A 19,851-nucleotide genomic window follows, 5' to 3' on the forward strand; every position below is an offset into this window, starting at 1 on the left:
GGGAATTTCAGCTGGTGTCATTTGTATATATGGAGAACCTAGTGAAATCCCCTCTTCATCAGAACAGTTAAAGGTGCAGGAGCTATACTAGAGTGATGAGATTTAAAAGAGGGCAGGGCTCCTGCAGCTTTAACTGGTTCTCCATATATACAAATGATACCTGCTGAAATTCCCTTTTCAATACATCTGTTAAAGATACAGGAGCCCTGTCCTCCTTTTCATATGGTCACCCTAGAAGATATGATCACAGCTGCTTGGTTTTACAGTTCTCAAAACTGTGAATTTGTGTCTTCAGAGATCACAACCCCATTGTCCCTTTGCAAATCTATGTACACAGAATCAACCCCTTATCTCTTAAGTGCTAAGTTTCGAAAAATTCAATGGATAGAGTACACTTTTGGGGGGGGGGAAGTCACATGATTAAATCGAGTCTAAGTAGTGATTTAAATCACGATTTAAATCACTACTCGGAAAGACCCGATTTAATCATGTGACTTCCTCCCCTCCCAAAAGTGCACCCTATTCATTGCATTTGAAATCACGATTTAAATCATGATTTACATTAAATTGATTTAAATCAAATCCACCCTGTTCAGTACCCATCTGTGGCTTCCAGGACAGCTTTAAAAGGAGATGAGACCAATTCATGGAGGAAGAGGAGCCTATTTGCCTCGGTATTTATTTATTTGCCGCAGTATTTATATGGAATCTCCCAGGTCCAAAGAGAGTAGACCTAGGAACACCCGTGGCAGAGCTGGGAGATGGGGAAAACAATCAAGCATTGCTGTTGGGTTTCTAGAAGCATCTGGTTCTTCCTAGAAGCACTCTGGGAATCAGGATGATAAATTAGATGGCTCTTTGGTCTGAACCAGCAGTAATAAGGCTGCAATGCTGGAAGTTGTGGGACTTTTTTCCGTCTAAACATGTGTAGGATTGTGCTCTAAAAAACAGGGAGAAGAATAGCACCTTGATGACAAACGGATCCGGCTGACAGGCCAACTCTGGGTCATCGATCACAGTGACCGGACCACCTTTGACAATGCTCCCTCCAACAAACACCTGCAAAGACATAAAACAGAGTTAGAACGCTTCTTTTCAGCTCCTTTCCGTGTGCTTTTTCTGGGATTTTTCTTTCCTTGCCTTTCTTTCTGTGTCATGATACAACCACTAGATGGTGCTGTGGTACAACGGAATTGCACATTTACACAAGGCTTCTACGGCGCTATTCAGGAAAAAAAATGTTTTTCCTTGTTATATTAAAAACGTACGTGATTAATGGTTACAAAGAGTGGAAGGTGCCATGGAGGAGGATGTAAAGGACCCCCAAACTACCATGAGCGACCAATCACAGGCGCACAATAAAAGCTTCATGTAGAAATGCCCATACTGGATGGGCGTGGAAGACAGGGCCTTTTCTACGGTGGCACCTGGAATGCGGAATTTTTTGCCCGGAGAGATCCACCAGGCGCCTGGAACGCTCTTCCAGAACACTTGAGAACTACAAACTCAATCACTGCTTTTAAAACTCAGCTAAAAACTTTTCTTTTCCCTATAGCCTTCAAATATTGAGTTTGTTCTGACTCTATACTGTTTAGCTTCACCCTACCTGGTGCCTGTTTACACTTCCCTGTGCCTGTTTGCATTCTCCTTCCCTCTTTATTGTTTACTACAACTTATTAGATTGTAAGCCTACGCGGCAGGGTCCTGCTATTTACTGTGTTATCTGTACAGCACCATGTACATTGATGGTGCTATATAAATAAATAAATAATAATAATAATAATAATAATAATAATAATAATAATAATAATAATAATTTAAATATTTCTATATCCCACTAGAAGGCACCTTAAGGGCCTCCTGAGGCAGCGAACAGGATGAGTTATGAGAAAATGCAAGATTTAAAAAAACAACTCTCAAAGTTGTTAACTTGACCAAAGTTCGCTTTTACCTGTCCCACCAGTTTGGGCTTCTGGGTATTGGTGATGTCGTACTGGCGGATGTCCCCATGGAGCCAGTCGCTAAAAAACAGGAACCGGTCGTCCAGTGAAATCAGGATGTCTGTGATGAGACCTGATGTGGAACATTGGAAAAAGTCATGACGCTACTCACAAAATCACAGCACTCCACTCTTGTGAAGCGCCTCTTTTGTGGACTCAGACAGTTAAATAAATAAAACAGATTTTTGGAGCCTCTTTAGAGATCTGCTGGATCAGACAAAAGGCCTATTTAGTCCAGATTCGGTTTTGTCACAGTGGCCTGCCAGATGCCCAGGTTTTAGGCTTGAGGGGTCTTTTTTGACGCCAGGTTTTAGGCTTGAGGGGTCTACTTTGAGGACAGTTTTTAGGCTTGAGGGGTCGTCTTTGTTTCCCATTAGAATCCCCAACTTCAAACCCCCCCCCGGGGGGGAAATAGGGGCTCAATTAAAAGGGACAGAAATCTGTTTTCTTTATTTATCACATAAAATGTCTAGGCCACTTTTTACTTAAAAATCAGTGAATCCCAAAGCAGTTCACAGGTTAAAAAAAATATGATTGCATACCATAAAACCAGTCTGCACAGCCATAAAACAGCCATAAAATATCTCCTTACACTAACCAGAGCTAACTGGCAAGGTTAACCATCAGGAAAACAAATGTGTCTAAAGCTGTCGGTAGAAACACGCCATATGCCCGATCTCAGTGAGGGCCAGGACCTCTTCTCATTCATCCCAGAGTGCAGGGCACAGAATAATAGGGTCAAGTTACAGGAAGCCAGATTCTGGCTGAACATCAGGAAAAACTTCCAGGCTGTTAGAGCAGTATGACAAAACATCAGAAAAAACTTCCTGACGGTTAGAGCAGCACAACAATGGAACCAATGACTTAGGGAGGTTGTGGGCAATCCCACACTGGAGGCCTTCAAGAGGCAGCTGGACAGCCACCTGTCAGGGATGCTTTAAGGTGGGTTCCTGCATTGAGCAGGGGGTTGGACTTGATGGCCTTATGGGACCCTTCCAACTCTACTATTCTGTGATGCTGTGATCCCCATCTACCTTCTGCTTACTTCTATGTCTGGGAATTTCTTGGGGACTTGGAATGGAGGTGGGGGAATGGACAACCCTCACAAAACAATACAAATCCTTCCGTGGTTCAAAATTGAAGCCCTTTGGACTAACCTGGCATGTCTGGAAGGAGCCATCCTTCCACCTTCTTGCTGGGCACATGGATCACCTTTTCCACCGCCCAGGTTCCATTCTGTAGGAAGAGAGGCCATAATGGAGAGATTAATTATTGCACCTTCGCTGGAAAAGCCACTTATCAAGAAAAGAAAAGAGGACACCCAATTTACATAGCATTTGCATATGCAAGTTTAGGTGTATAGGTGCAAGTTTAGAAATGATTACTGTAATTTCAGTAGAAATACCATACGTCTCACCATAATGTGGAGGATGTGACTAGGGATGTATGAGAAATGTGTTTCAGTTCATTTTGGATCAGGATTTTTCCCGGTTGCAACTTCCGGACCAAACACAGATTCGGACGGAATCCGCATCCCGAAGTCTGTCCTATTCCAGAGCTTGTGATGGGATTTGAGGACCAAGAAATAAAAATTGCGTTCGACGGCATGGGTGCGTTTGTAAAACGTGCGTAGAAAAAACGGCATACTTTTGATATGCACAGAAACGCCTTAACCCCCGGGAGAAGGATGTGTACGTTTCAAAGATCCAAACGATCGTTGTGTATGTTGCGTACATTGTGGGAAATACGTGTGAAAATACACATGGATTTTCATGCAAAATGGGGAGAATAATACACCCAAAGCTCGGAATCTGATACAGACTCAAGTTCGAACGAGGTTCAAAATGGAATTCGGAGAAATTCGATGACATCAAGTTTTACCAATTTGCGTATCCCCCTACCTCGGTCTTCTGCTCAATTGCTGCTAACTGTAGATGGGCACTTCTTCGTGTGGGGAAGGGGTTTCATGAGGTCAATCAGACACAGCGGCAGCAGCAGAAGCAAGACTAGAGATTTACTAATTTTCTGGTAAATTTCTAGTCCTTCTGTCTGTGATTGACTCTGAAATCCCTTCCCTACATTAGGGAGAATAAGGCCTGATCCTGACAACCTCTTTATGGTCTTTTGACTTTAAACCAGACTTGGAGTAAGCAATCCATCAGGTAGAGGACATTTTCAAATAGACAACTGTCCCGTGTCAGTTCTTCAAATCAGAGGACTGTCCTCTGTAGAAAAGGATGCCTGGCCACTCTATCATCACACTTGGCACAGATATATATTCTCAATCAGCGGTCCTCCTACCTGTGGGATAGACTGCAAAGCATGTAAATATTATTATCACCATCTTACAAATGGAAGGACTAAGGGCTCCCCTAGACAAGCGATTTATTGCACGCTTGTGATTGGCCACTCATGGAAGTTTTCAGGTTGGTTTCGTGATGTTGTCAACAATCAGAACATCTCCGGCAGAATCCTCCAGAAATCCCGGGATAAACAGAACCACTTTTAAAATGGTAATAGCCGGGAAACAACAGTAGCTTCTGCCACTAGATGGCACTGTCTCAGTAGAGCTCAATGGAACTGAACAGAGGGGAAGTATTCAATCCAAAACCCTTGTTGCCCCTCTCTTCCCATGTAGTGCAGCCCATAACAATTGTGCCAAAGAACCAAGAAGCACAAAAGCACCGGATGCGCTTTCCATTAATGTAGAGAAACTTTCAAGAGGGTGCATGGCCGAGGCGAGATTTTAATCCTGAGACTCTTTGTTTGCAGCTGTCTCTTGGCTGCTCCACACTTCAGATAACGTGAGCGATACGTCTATTTATTGCAGAGAATGGCAGAAATCTCCACAGTAGGATTGGGGTGTGATCGTATGTACTCAACTCGGCGTATGACAAGGCGACACAAAAGCTGAGCAAACAGCGTTGGCAAAGCGGAAGAGAAAGGTAAAGGAGCTGCGAGCGAGTGGCGAACAGGATGGTTAATGATTGCGCTAGCCCACAGTACTAAAGATAAGTCATTCACTGAATGCGATGCTGTCCTGATAACCGCTCACAGAAAGAGGCCCGGAGCCAAGCAATTGCAGCTATCGCACAGCCACCCTCCCCTGGCCTGACAACGGTTCACCTACATATCACCTTGATTTGCGCCTGCAATTGCAGAATTGAAATGTTGGCGGCTTTTTATATGTTCAAAGAGCTGGCACTGCTGTGCTGTTTCGGTGCAACCTGGGATCTTTGGTGCTCAGCGCCAAATCACTTTTATCTGTACACCGCGCCCTGAGCCCTTAATGATATAAGGCAGGATACAAATGCTTTAAATAAATAATAGATAAATCACTTCATCGGTCTGCAAACGGTATCTCGGATCACCATCTTAAGAAGATTGTCAGGCTGAAGGGTCCAGCAGCAAACACAACCAATTTCTGAATACAGAATTTGCCCATTCTAAGCCTCCGTCACTGCTAGGGACATTTAGAATGCACAAACTTAGCTTGCTTACAAGCTAGATTTCTCCATTCTGAGCCTACATAGTGGATTGCCACCAAATTTCAGCAGCAAACCACAACTCCCCACTTTTTTACTGGTTGAAAAAAATAATAAAATAGGAGGGAGGAAACAGGGGCCGGGGGGGGGGGGCATGCAGTGTTGCCCACCACCGACAGAGATCTGAGCCCAGTAAGAAATAAAACAGAATAGTCAAACAGAGGACGGTGTTAATAAAAGATGGCTCCCAGACAGGACACGCGTCTGGTGTATAATACTAATTAAGGTTCCTGATACTGAGGAAAACTGTGGGTCCTTCAAGTCCAGAAATATCTACTATGAAAGGAAGCAGCGATCCAATATCTTTGGATCTGGAATTTGAACTTGGCAGCTTTTTCATGCAAAGCATGCGCTCCAACACTGAGTTTGTGGTAGAGCACTAAGTATGAGTGATAATGTTACTGCTACTCTTGTGGTTACCCCATCCTTGTAGAAACGTTGAATTGTGCTGGTGAGGGCACAGCCGACGAACCCCTCGGCAGCGTCCGGGTTGTGGAGAAAACGGATTTCCAGGGGGATGGAGCCTTTCCCCACGTCGATCGACTGGATGAGCTCATGGGTGGTCCAATCCCACACATGAATGTTTCCACCGTAGCAGCCTTCAAAGATGGAGGGGAAGTGAATTAACAATAATGATAAAGAGTGGGGAAGCAGGGGCCAAACAGGAGGGTCCGGGGGTCCTAAACCAGACCTCCAAACTTCCCCAGATGGCCCCGCCTCCTTCTAGCCCCACCCCCTTCCCACAACCACTGATCGTTCAGTGATTTCCCAACGTTTATGCATTTTCCCCCATTCTAAAAGGTTGAAATGCCTGTCCTAAGGCTTAGTTAGTGGCAATGAGAACTTTAAGCGAAAATACGCTGCCGTTTTCTTCTGTTTTGGTCTTGCCAAAGAAGTGTAATCTATACATTTCCTGAGGAAGACTATTCCTAGTAGAAATGGTATACACACCGGGGTTCCAGTGACTGATCTGTTTGATAAGATGTATCTGCATTAGGACTATTGATTCCCCTGTCTATTGATTAATTTTAACTTTGCTGTTTTAAATTTGTATTTTAAATTTGTATTTCTGCCCTGCTGCTGATTTTATCCTGGTTTGTGCTTTTATATCATGTTCTTATACTGTTGTTTTATACTTCGAACGGTTTTAATTTTTGTGAACCGCCCAGGGAGCTTCGGCTATTGGGTGGTATAAAAATGCAATAAATAAGTAAATAAATAAATTGGTGCAAACAGTTGATTGTGCCGTATTTGTTTATATACATGTCTTTTAAACCGTTATACACCTACTTCATTTTATGCAATATAAACTGATTAATTGCAAGTTCTGTGCATTTTGTGAAGTGTTTTTTTTAATTCTATTTTTTTTTTTTTTTTTAGGAGGCGCTTTAAGCGAAAACACGCCGTATTTTCATTCTTTTGAATGTGAACCCTGAGGACTTCTCCAAAATGAAAACTGTTCTACACCCCCTGGTTGAGTTCCAGGTAAATTTCCTTTTCCTCTACCCTGCCCCATAAAGCGCCCCTAATTTCACAGCGTAATATTGCTGCATATGCACTTTTGACTCCTCCTCTGGGTTTGTTCTGTGTTCTAGAAGATGGCAGCCAAAGCTGTGAAATTCAGCCTTTCTTTGCTTCTGCAACTCTTGGCCACGCCCTCTTCTCCTATAGGCTGCTGTGCCAGCCTGCCTGAGCATTCCGTCAGCTGACCAACAGCCAATCCCTGTCCAGCAGGCACTATAAAAGCCATGCCTTCAGCGCTGACTCCTCAGTGCAAGAAACTCAGCCCTGGCGTGAGGATGCTGCCTAAACACCCACTCCCTTTCCCCAATATTTTGACCCTTCCCTAATCTTGACAGTGTTTTTTTTTCCTCAGTTTTGGACTAGATATTTGCTCCCGGCCGTTTCGGACTGACAGTCAGGTCCCCCTTAAAGAGGTGACAGCCCAGAAAAAACGGGAAAAAACGCGGGGGAATGGGAGCCCCACCCACAAAATATTTTAAAAAACGTTTTTCACATTTTTCCTCAGGATTTATTTTTTTTAAAATTGGGGTGAGGAATTTTTCCTGAATTTTTCTGGCTCCCCCCCCCACCCCCATTTTTTCAGTCCCCGTTCTTTACATCTCTAGGTCACCCAAAACCCAACTTTCTGGAGCCTGGCCCATGCTGAGCCCTGCTAGGGTAAAAGGACCAGTTGCCTCCAAAAAGGTTTCTCTCTCACCTTTTTCCAAATCGGCCGGATTAAACCCGTTCGCCAGGCATTTCGGCACTCCCCATTCTGTGCTCATCAAGACGTTGTGCCTCGGCTGGTACCAGAAATCGTAGCCGAGCTGCGGGACCTTGGGACCTTTTTCCCAGTTCCCCTTCACCTCAAAGGTCTCTCCATCCAGCAGGACAAAACCACCTGAAAATGCCAAAGAAATAATAATAATTAACCATTGCCATCAACAAAGCGCATTTTCTGTAAATCTCCAAAAATTTTGATACTCCCCAGCAGGGCTGGGCCTGCACTGTTGATCCGCAACATTTCAGATTTCTGCACACTCCGTTTTTTCAAATAGCATTAAGTTAGCACTTACGATTGCAAAAAAAAATCGCTTAAAAAAATGGCGTCGTGTCTCTAGAAATCTGAGCACTTGAACGTGGTTTCCAGGGCTTTGGGGAGCAGAGCGATCCATACATGATGCAAAGCGCTCTAAAATGGCAGACTAAATTACGCAAAATCAAAGACACGACACAGATTTGCATCCTTTATATATGTCTGAGGACAAGGGTCTTAACTCAACAATGTATTTGGAACTCGCTTCCCAGGCAGGCTAGGCGGGCTCTCTCCTTGCTATGCTCCTGGAGGCAGGCAAAAACTTTTTAGTTCGGGACGGCCTTTGGCAGGTAGTCTGAACCTCCGTTTATACAGTGGTTTTTATAAAAAATTGTTATTTGTATTTTAAATGTTTTAATATTGAAGCATGTTTAATTATATTTTTTAACTTTTGTATATTTCTGTTGATATGTTTTGATTTTGTAAAGCCGCCTTGAGGCCCAGTATTGGGGAAAAGGTGGGATACTACTACTACTACTACTACTACTACTAATAATAATAATAATAAGCATCGTTGTTCATAGAATCATAGAAGAGTAGACTTGAAAGGGGCCTATAAGGCCATCAAGTCCAACCTCCTGTTCAATGCTCTCTTTTATTCTTCATATTGAGGCAGTAGCTAAATCCCGCCGTTTTTTCCTGTATAATATTGCCAGGATTCGATCATTTTTGTCTGTCTCTTCTGCCAAGACGCTTGTTCATGCACTGGTTATTTCTCGGCTGGACTACTGCAACCTTCTTCTCTCTGGCCTTCCTTCTTCTCACATCAGTCCGCTGGTCTCTGTCCACCACTCTGCCGCTAAGATCATCTTCTTGGCTCGCCGCTCTGACCATGTTACTCCGCTTCTGAAATCTCTTCATTGGCTTCCAATTCACTTCAGAATCCAATATAAACTTCTCCTGTTGACCTTCAAAGCTTTTCACGGTCTAGCTCCTTCCTATCTCTCCTCTCTCATCTCACACTATCGCCCCGCTCGTGCTCTTCGCTCCTCTGATGCCATGTTTCTCGCCTGCCCAAGGGTCTCTCCTTCCCTTGCTCGGCTTCGCCCATTTTCTTCTGCTGCCCCTTACGCCTGGAACGCTCTTCCAGAACATTTGAGATCTACAAGCTCAATCGCAGCTTTTAAAGCTCAGCTAAAAACCTTTCTCTTTCCTAAAGCTTTCAAAACTTGATTTTGTTCTGACTTTATACTGTTAGTTTTACCCTACCCTGTGCCTGTTTGCATTCTCTTCCCCTCCTTATTGTTTTACCATGATTTAATTAGAATGTAAGCCTATGCGGCAGGGTCTTGCTATTTACTGTTTTACTGTTTTACTCTGTACAGCACCATGTACATTGATGGCGCTATATAAATAAACAATAATAATAATAATAATAATAATAATAATAATAATAATAATAATGCAGGAATCCATCTTAAAGCATCCCTGACAGGTGGCTGTCTTCTTGTAGGCCTCTAGTGTGGGAGAAACCATGACCACCCTAGGCAATTGGTTCCATTGTCGTACTGCTCTAACCATCAGGAAGTTTTTTCTGATGTTTTGTCATACTGCTCTAACAGTCAGGAAGTTTTTCCTGATGTCCAGCCGGAATCTGGCTTCCTGTAACTTGAGCCCATGATTCCGTGTCCTGCGCTCCGGGAGGATCGAGAAGAGATCTTAGCCCTCCTCTGTTAATCCAGCCGAGACCACCTTCGGCCAGCCCCTTGAAAAAGAGATACCTTTCCCGTTGCCGGAAGGGTCTCCCATGGTGCTGATCATGATTTCACCATTGCCCAAGCAGTGGGTAGTATGAGGGTTGGCCAGGTTGCACTTCCAGTACATGTCAATGGGCTCAATCGCCTAAGGAAAAAGTTCACATCGAAAGTGAGATTCGCGATGGTTAGAACATATAGATCAGGGGTGCAGAACTCTGGCCCGGAGTCCTAAATTGTCCTTTTCGGGGGTTCCCCAAAATGCCGCCTTTTTCTGAACCACCACCCACCCATCCCCTTTCCCCACCATTTCATGTTTTCCCGGCTTTCGTGTAGGTTTCTCCCACGTTCTAAACGGTTGAAATGCGTCTCCTAAGGCTCAGTGACTGGCAGTAAGAGCTATAGGTCTTTGCCCTTTGCCCTTGACTCCACCCCCAGTAGAATCCAGCCCCCAAAAGTTTCCCCAAGATGGAATTCGGCTCTCTGGCTGAAAAAGGTCCTGCATTCCTGATATAGATAGACTGCTGGTAGAAAACTTTATTTATTATTATGTATTTATTTATTACTGTGCATTAGTACTTTATTGCTCAGTATCATGCTTTTCTGTGGGCACCTGGAAAAGCCAGGAGTAAGGCTGACTGGGAGTTCATTGGATTCCCCCCCCCCCAGCCATTCCCCCACCCCCTCTGAGCTGCTCCCCCTATTTGCCTGCCCGTGGGACTTACCTAGGGCCTCTGTGCGGACGGGCCTCCTCTCTGGAATCCCCCTTCCCAATCACTCCCCCCCCCCACTCTCTCCTAGCCACTTCCCTCCCACTCCCAGCTGTGTTTATATATGCTGTTGTTTAGCAACACAAAGTTCTTCTCATAGCTTGGAACTTCCAGCATACAAAGTTCTTCTCATAGCTCAGAACCTCCAGTGTGTCGTAGCTCAGAACCTCCATGCTACGCCCTGCCACGCATCGCCATAGCATTTTATAGAGAGAGAGATTTCTGTACCGCCCAATAGCCAAAGCTCTCTGAGCGGTTCGCAAGGCTTAAAACCCACAAAACGCAACATAAGAGGTACACAAACACGGTGGTACCATGAGGACCTGTTTTGTGATGGACTAACTTTAACACAAAGAAACAGAGATGCTAATTGCCAAAGAGCTACCAGCCACCCCGTGGTGATGGGATCTCCCAGTTGATGGCGCGTTAGGATTTCCAAGGCTGAGGATTCTGCAAAGGCGGGAGTGCTGTTAAAGCTCTTACCTTATGAAGCCTGGGAGCCCTCTGGTTTGTGCCTGTATCGATCACGTAGACGCGGGACGAGATCAAGCTGGGAAGGATCAGCCTGTTCCGCTTCTTGGTCGTGTCTCCAAAGCAACTGCTGCAGGCGTTCCATCCGGAGTGGTGCAGCTCGTCTTTGGCGTTGGGCATCGGCAGGCGATGGATGACCTAAGAAACGGTGGAGGCGAGTTTTAAGGCACGGGTGCAGAACTGCAGAACGGTTTTAAGGCACTGTGGGCTCCTATTCCGCTTGCGATCTACGACAGTTCCAAGATCCTTCTCGTTTGTAGTATTGCTGAGCCAAGTATCCCCCATCTTGTAACTGTGCCTTTGGTTCCTCTCTATTCGGCCCTGGTTAGGCCTCATCTAGAGTATTGCGTCCAGTTCTGGGCTCCACAATTCAAGAAGGAGGCAGACAAGCTGGAGCGTGTGCAGAGGAGGGCAGCCAGGATGATCAGGGGTCTGGAAACAAAGCCCTATGAAGAGAGACTGAAAGAACTGGGCATGTTTAGCCTGGAGAAGAGGAGATTGAGGGGAGACATGAGAGCACTCTTCAAAGACTTGAAAGGTTGTCACACAGAGGAGGGCCAGGATCTCTTCTTGAGCCTCCCAGAGTGCAGGACACGGAATAATGGGCTCATGTTAAAGGAAGCCAGATTCCAGCTGGACATCAGGAAAAACGTCCTGACTGTTAGAGCAGTACGACAATGGAACCCGTGACCTAGGGAGGTTGTGGGCTCTCCCACACTAGAGGCATTCAAGAGGCAGCTGGACAACCCTCTGTCAGGGATGCTTTAGGGTGGATTCCTGCATTGAGCAGGGGGTTGGACTCGATGGCCTTGTAGGCCCCTTCCAACTCTGCTATTCCATGATTCTATGATTCTATTTCCTAGATGTAGAACTTGGCTGAGTAAGCAGGCATACTACGATCATTCTATCATATTTCTATCTTTACGACGGCCTTTTCTGTCATGTTTTTTATCCCTTTGTGTTTTTCGATGCGTTTATGAAGAAGCGTTCTGTTGACATCAAAAGCTTGTGATGTCTCCGTGCCTTCCAATATGTAACACTCTGCTTTGGGTATCCCCCCTCCCTCCATGGACTAATTTGTCTCCTTGCCATATTTATTTGCAATTCAGGATCTTTTTAATCCCGTTACACAAAAGAACCAGCATCGGCGAGAAGTCTCGTCAAACCAGCCTGACCGCTCGCAAAGCGTACGTGTATTTTACAAAAGCAAACACCCGATTTAGCAATTGGAACCACTCAAGTATGAAGGGGGTCATATTTGGGAGGGGAGGGGAAACGCCACGCATTCTTCGGATGGAAAGCACGCAGCCCTGGCAGAAACAGTGACTACTGAATAGCGATTTTGCTTCTTCCTTTTTTAAAACTTGGGGCTGGTTACAAACCATAATGATAAAGATTTGCCCCAAACAGCCTGATCAAGCTGGTTTCTGATTCCTGAAACTTTTAGGGATGTTTTGCAACAAGAATGTGTCAGGGGTGTGTGTGTGTACAGTTTTAGATTACCCTTCCCAGCAGAAAGTAAAAAATAAGCTTGAATCCCGAAATACTTGTAATTATTTACTTGTAGCTAATAACCTCTGACCCATCAAATATCAGCAAGCAACTGGGATAGCAGCGAAAAACGGCACTTAGAGAGACTCTCCACAAAACATAGAGTAAAAGCCGATAGACGTAAGAGCAGCTAATCAGTATTCTCTACAATTATTTGTCTGGCTGATCCAAAATCCTTGGGAGGGACACAGAGGAGGCGTTAAATCTGAAAATATATTCTGCCCCCAAACTGAAAGTTGAGACAGGGCAATGTATATAGAATGGGACTATGACAGCATGTCCTGCCAGGTCTGAGCCTCAGTACCCCTATCTGAACTAGGGGCATAATAATAGTGGCCTACCTTACTGGGTTGTTGTTATAATTACTGAGATAACATAAGTGAAGCTCTTTAAGGACTTTAAATGTGCCATATAATTCCTTCTCCTCCTCTTCTACTTTTTTTACTATTATTTTTCCTGTCTTGTTAATATCTGTTTCCAAGGCCTGGTCTACATATGCAGTTGAAAGCGGTAGCATTGAGATGGTAGAGTCCTCGATCTGTACAATGGACTCTACTACTTTAGACTATTGAGGTGGGATTACATGTTTGAAAGCTGCTTTATTTTTACAAAAAAAAAATTTAAAAATCCCTGCAAGTAGAAAAATAGCCTGTCAGGGCACATTTCCCTCTGGCATGCTATATTTCTTTCTGCAGGGAATTCTTACACATGGCCAGAAGCATTCAAAAAGGTTGTCTTCCTCCCCTGCAACCTAAAATTCAGGTGCCACCAGCCAGTTTTGCTGCGTGGGTAGACCAAGTCACAGTGCATGACCAAAGTGGCCTCCACCCCCTACTGTTATAATGACAGTGAGGCAGCGCAAAGAAGAGCTAATTCTAAACTCAGTTTTGGGCTTTTAACGAAACGTACTTGGCAGTAGGTCGAAGATTTCGGATCGACATCCACCGTGGCTAGATAATCAGGTTTCTTTATTCCGGTGTTCCTGTAGATACAGGGCAGGTATACGATCTCTTCCTGGGGACCTTTGAAAAAGCAAAATAAACCGTGTATTGGCCCTCGCGAAAGTAAACCACAGGCACGCTAAGGAGAAAGATCAAGCAAGGTTATTGCCAAGAGCAGCGGGGTGTTTATAACCGCGCCGTGGACAAGCCGTTGTCTCCCAGTGAGTGTCCTTCCGTTGGCTCTCTGTACTAACGTAACAAGATTGCAACAGTGCAATCCTACACGTGTTTACTCAGAAGTAAATTCCATTAAGTTCCACTCCCAGATAATGGGGTGACTGGTCTGCAGCTGAAGCATGTTCCTCGTTGGGTGGGCAGATTCTCTTATTTTGGGGGTGGGGAGGCACCCTTCAAATCGTAGCCCGTGCGTCAGACGTCTTTTGCTACACCGACTGCCCCTCTTGGCGGTTGTTAGGCTCTGTAAACCAGATCGCCCCCCTTTCATAGAATCATAGAGTAGAAAGGGACCTTGGAGGCCATCTAGCCCAACCCCCTGGTCAGTGCAGGCTCTGCACTGCAGGGTGCAGCTGCAGCGTCCCTGACAGATGGCCGTCCAACGAAGGAGAACCCATCTCCTCCCAAAGCAGTCACTTCCGCTTCTGAACAGCTCTCACTGTTCAAAAGCTTCTTCTAATGTTTAGGCAATTTCCCCCTCTTTTGTATCCGGTCAATCTAGTATAGCTCCTGCAGCTTTAACTGTTGTGATGAAGAGGGAATTTCACCAGGTGCTGCATGCATGCAAATGGCACCTGCTAGAAAATCCCTTTTCTATGCAACGGTTGAAGGTACAGGAGCCCTGTCCTCATTTCCATAGGGTCACCCTAATTAAACAGCCCTTAATAAAAAAAACGTGGCATCTCTATTTATTAAATATTGAAGAAAAGGGCCTGGGATCCATTAAGAGACTTTTGTACCCATGATAGTGAGATCCTCAGAAGCCGAGAGCTGTTATCTGCTGCGCCCAGATGTGGAAGACAACTGAAAATAAGTTTCCTTGGCTTAACAAATTTTTCTCGTTTTTGTTGGGCTGCAGTCACCACTACCTGATAGAGCCCGATTTTCTACTTTTCCGTGGGCTGTATTAAATCCCTTTACTCCTTTCAAACTCTTGATTCAAGGTGCTCCATTCCTACAGGGAAACCATTTCAGTGTCCCCACTTATAGGGTGATCCTATGGAAAGGAGGACAGGGCTTCTGTCTCTTTAACAGTAGTGGCGAAGAGGGAATTTCAGCAGATGTCATTTGTATGCATGCAGCACCTGGTGAAATTTCCTCTTCATCACAACAGTTAAAGCTGCAGGAGCCCTGCCTTCTTGACCAGATACAAAAGAGGGAAGTGCTCCTGTATCTTTAACAGTTGTGACGAAGAGGGAATTTCACCTGGTGCAGCATGCATACAAAGGACGTCTACTGAAAAAAATCCCTTTTTAATACCTGTTAAAGATACAGGAGCCCTGTCCTCCTTTCCATATGGTCACCCTTCCACTTATGCATTGGCAAGAGAGAGAGAGAGAAAGTGTGTCACCAAAGTAGAGGATGAAAGAGGCTGAGCTAGATCCGAATTAGGGTCTGACTTGTAGAACGCAACTTCCTGTGCCCCTGTTTACGAAGTGCTGCATACAGATTGCAAACAAGACAGTTTCGGCCTGCAGGCTTGCAATTGATCCGGAACGATATGAAAGGAAAAAGAAATAGAGAGAGAGAAAGAAGCAAGCAAACGCCTCCAATTCAGTTGTGATAGGAAAGACCCTGCAATTCTGGGCCAAGTCCAGGAGTGTCCGCACTTTCTGGACACCTCTTGCTTTCTGGACCTTGCTTTGTGGCAAAATCCTGCTCCGACCTCCTTGAAAACCCAGACGGTATCCTTTACCTTTCATTGCATCCAATGGAGTTTTATATCCAGGGCCACATTCTCCGCATTTTGCTGCAAAACAAAATGGTTGAGAGAGAGAAATTAAAGAGCATCAAAGGGTCTTCGCTGTAGTCACGCGCTCCCTTTGGACCAGAGAATTCCGTGGGGAAGTTCCGAGAATGGTGCAGAACTCAGCTTCCTGTGAGCCTTGACTTCCTTTTTGTTAAAACGAAAATCCCAAGTTTCTAACCCATATGATTGTGAGGATATCTTTCAAGGTTTGCGCTGAAATCTTACAAGCTAATGGGGCAGGTGCGTAAGATTTCAGCGGTGAGGCGTAGAAGCTGAAGCGTTAAATGATGCCAGATCAACACGTCAGCATGCACACCTCTGTAATTTATGCAGATTGCAGGATCTAGACGCAGAATGGTAATACTTTTTCACTGATCGTGAATCACCAGCTTGAGCCCTTTAGTCTTGAAAGATTTAAGGGAGGTCGATGCAAGTGTAAAAGCCACACTAGACGAGGACACAAGTAAGCCCAGCTTGAGTTTTGCAAACGTCACTAGAAGCTGCAGAAAATCCACCCCATTTCTGTGATCACGGTAACCCTTTCTATGTCCGTCTTTATTTGTTGATCCTAGTCCAGTAGCTTCTATCCTTTGTGGAACATAGGGTGTGGGTTCTAATCCTGCCCGCTCCCCTTTCTTTGCCATAGCTCGGTGGAGTTGGTTGGCCAGAAAATGGTGACTTCCCATCTTTCAACATTTTTGTACATGTCAGAGCGCCACAGACGCAGGATTATCTGTGAACTGAACGGTATTCTTGCCTCTTTGTGGAGAGGAAGAACTGAACAAACTTTAGTTGAGCGAATGTGCAAACTGCGTGTAGCTACGGGTCCTTGTGTGACTAACTTAGCAGCTCGATTCCCTGCGGCTGCTAAAGAGATTAGAGCAAAGGTCCTAAAAACGGTTGTGCCTGTGATGATGAATCGATCTGATCAGTTTATTCCTCTGTTTTCTTTTGGTGACTGTGTCTCCCTTCTGCTAAAATTGTTAGGATCTAGGGTTACATAGGGTGACCCTATGGAAAGGAGGACAGGGCTCCTGTATCTTTAACAGTTGCATAGAAAAGGGAATTTCAGCAGGTGTCATTTGTATATATGGAGAACCTGTTGAAACTCCCTCTTCATCACAACAGTTAAAGCTGCAGGAGCTATACTAGACCAGATTTAAAAGAGGGCAGCTTTAATGGTTGTGATGAAGAGGGAATTTCACCAGGTTCTCCATATATACAAATGACACCTGCTGAAATTCCTTTTCAATACAACTGTTAAAGAGACAGGAGCCCTGTCCTCCTTTTCATAGGGTCACCCTAAATAAAACAAATTAAAAGAAAGGATAAATGCCCGTTCAAACCTACACCTGACCCAGGTCTCAGTTGGTTGTCTAGTTATTCCTGTAATAGCAGGAGCTGCCATCTTTCCTTTTACACAAGACCTTAAAAGAGAGATTAGAAGGGGAAACCAAGGAGGAGGTCAGATCTGTTAATTGGTATAAACTATGTTAGCTCAATGGAATCTCCGTGTTCAAGAGCAGTATACCTTCAAATAGCAGACGGTAGAGATAAATATGAGGCTGATTGTGAGCTACCTAAAGACATTTGGTTGGCCACTGTGAAAAACAAGATGGATTTCTGGGCTGCTCTACTAGCGGTCTCAGCATGGCTGGGTTGAGTAGGGTGACCCCATGGAAAAGAGGACAGGGCTCCTGTATCTTTTAACAGTTGCGTAGAAAAGGGAGTTTCAGCAGGTGTCATTTGTATAGAGAGAGAACCTGGTGAAATCCCCTCTTCATCACCACAGTGAAAGCTGCAGGAGCCCTGCCCTCTTGACCAGACACAAAACAGGGCAGGGCTCCTGCAGCTTTCACTGTGGTGATGAAGAGGGGATTTCACCAGGTTCTCTCTCTATACAAATGACACCTGCTGAAATGCTGCATGCACACGAAGGACACCTGCTGAAATTCCCTTTGCTATTCAACTGTTAAAGATACAGGAGCCCTGAAAGGTGCACAGATCGAGTGGAAGGAAGGAAGGAAGGAAGGAAGGAAGGAGAAGAAGAAGAAGAAGAAGAAGAAGAAGAAGAAGAAGAAGAAGAAGAAGAAGAAGAAGAAGAAGAAGAAGAAGAAGAAGAAGAAGAAATTTATTTGTTACCTGCCTCTCCCTCCAGATCAAGGCAGGGTACAGCATAAATGCAAAAGCCATAAAATACATATAATTAAAGCATTTAAAACAAATGCATTATTAAAAGGCATCTCATGTTCTGCTTGTGGGTTCCCCATTGGGGCATCTGGTTGGCCACTTTGAGGACTGGATGCAGGACTCGTTCGGCCTTTGGTCGGATCCAGCATGGCTCTTCTTATATTCTGATATCCACGACACTTTCATATTTAGCTAGCTCTGACCCAGCAGATGGTGGGGGGCCAGCATAAAGGCAGCGTTGAAGAGGGTGTTTTGGAATGGACAAACTTGGCTTTTTTATCCTAAACATCACTGGCAGGAAGAGCCCTTTGGGAGTTGAAATGGAATTTTGGCCCTGTCTTTCGGTCCCGGAGATCCATTCTTCACGCTAAACCCGCCCTGTCATAATTTTTATGGATTTCCCCATAAAGTCCTATTGAGGCGGCCAGTTTCTTGTCACGCAAGCAGATGGGCGCGGATCTAAACTGTCCTTGCAGGGCTCTCATTGCGAAAGGTTGTAGGATTATGGTTTACAAACAAAAAAATTTTTTTCCCAGCAAAGTCACTGTGGTGGACTCTTCCTGTGCCTGACAACGCCCCCCAGAAAATGTTCACAAGGGACCCCTTCCACACTTTCAGATTTTGCTATCACCCTGGGGCTGTCCAGATTCGTTCAAAGCTGCAAAGCTGTTGTTTTTAATCGGATCTTGTCTGTTTTTGTTTGTGTTCTATGCTTTTTATAGTTTTAAATTTTGCATATTTGTTTTTAATGTTCACTGTTTTTAACTTTTGTAAACCGCCCGGAGAGCTTCAGCTATGGGGTGGTATATAAATGTAATTAATAATAATAATAATAATAAGTGACACAGGTTCAGATTTGCAGCGACTATGGGGCAGTGTAAAAGTCAGAGACCTACTTTCTCGGTGGGAGCAAGCTCACCCCAGCTTTTCCGTCATCTGATCTTGTTCTGTGCTCAATCCGGGGTGGGTGGGTTGTCGGTTCTGGCACAAGCTGACTCGTGATTGGTCACTTGAAACCAGGACGAGGGCAGGGCGGCAGCTCCAGTACCCAGATGCCCACCGGAAACCCCGCGCTCCCTCCTTGGCGTGGGGATTTCCCAACGCCACCCCGGGTAAGTGGAATTGCCTTCTCAGTGGTGGCTCCAGGGCTCTGGAACTCTCTTCCCAGGGAAGCTAGAATGGCTCCTTCCTTGCTGTGCTTTCGGACGCAGGCAAGGACTTCTGGCAGGTCTTTGGCAAATAATCGGGACCTCTGTCTGTGCCAAGGACTTTTAAAACTTTTATATGTTTTAATATTGGAATATATTTAATATATTTTTAACTTTGTATAGTTCTGTTTATAGGTTTTAAATGTATATGTTTTAAATTTTGTAATGCCGCTTTGAGGCCCAGCATTGGACAAAAGGTGGGACATAAATTATTATTATTATTATTATTATTATTATTATTATTATTATTATGGGTTTTTGCAGGATCATGGCACCAAATCGGCGCCATGAAGATGCCACTCCATCTGAATGAAGAGTGAATCCCAGAAGGCTCCTAAATCCCCCTTGCGCGGTGGGTAGGAGTGTGAACAGAGAACGTTTCCTCCTGCTCCCAGGATACTCGTACGGCTTTCTGCAACCTAAAGCCCTCCAGGAGCATTGGAATGCAACTAGCTGTATGGTGTAGTGGTTAGAGCATTGGAGTGGGACTTGGAAGACCTGCTTCTTAGTCCCCACTGAGCCATGACGCTTGCTGGGTGACTTTGGGCTGCTCACATACTCTCAGCTTAGCCTACCTCACAGGGTTGTTTTGAGGATAAACGTGGAGAAGGAAACACGGACACACACACACCTGGAATATAAATATAACAAACACACCATATTGTAGCTCTTACTGCACCTAAGCATTTCAACCTTTTGGAAGGGGTGGTTGGGATGTGTAAAAGCCAGGAATTCGCCAATACGAATTGGCCTTTGGTGGGTTTGATTCAGTTTTAAACAGCTTCCCCTGTGTGAAGCAGCCTAAAATGCAGATCGCCTAAAAGTTATTCAGCTGCGT

The 19,851-nt window shown here is 44.9% G+C and overlaps 2 protein-coding genes across 3 annotated transcripts in view; both read right to left on the reverse strand.

Moving 5' to 3' along the window:
• PSMB4 (proteasome 20S subunit beta 4) overlaps positions 1-19,851 on the reverse strand; it is a 242,579-nt gene that overhangs the window by 151,914 nt on the left and 70,814 nt on the right. The gene's annotated exons all lie outside the window — the stretch shown is intronic.
• Positions 1-19,851, reverse strand: part of LOC134412268 (methanethiol oxidase-like) — a 29,223-nt gene that overhangs the window by 4,268 nt on the left and 5,104 nt on the right. The window contains exons 2-10 of the mRNA XM_063146148.1: positions 15,562-15,615; positions 13,600-13,712; positions 11,092-11,277; positions 9,866-9,986; positions 7,767-7,949; positions 5,966-6,144; positions 3,158-3,236; positions 1,952-2,073; positions 967-1,059 (exon numbers count right to left, since the gene is read on the reverse strand). Coding sequence (XP_063002218.1) covers positions 967-1,059; positions 1,952-2,073; positions 3,158-3,236; positions 5,966-6,144; positions 7,767-7,949; positions 9,866-9,986; positions 11,092-11,277; positions 13,600-13,712; positions 15,562-15,615 — 1,130 coding nt within the window. The remainder of the gene's footprint in view (positions 1-966; positions 1,060-1,951; positions 2,074-3,157; positions 3,237-5,965; positions 6,145-7,766; positions 7,950-9,865; positions 9,987-11,091; positions 11,278-13,599; positions 13,713-15,561; positions 15,616-19,851) is intronic.

This window comes from Elgaria multicarinata, chromosome 21 (assembly GCF_023053635.1).
Source record: "Elgaria multicarinata webbii isolate HBS135686 ecotype San Diego chromosome 21, rElgMul1.1.pri, whole genome shotgun sequence".
Taxonomy (NCBI): Eukaryota; Metazoa; Chordata; class Lepidosauria; order Squamata; family Anguidae; genus Elgaria; species Elgaria multicarinata.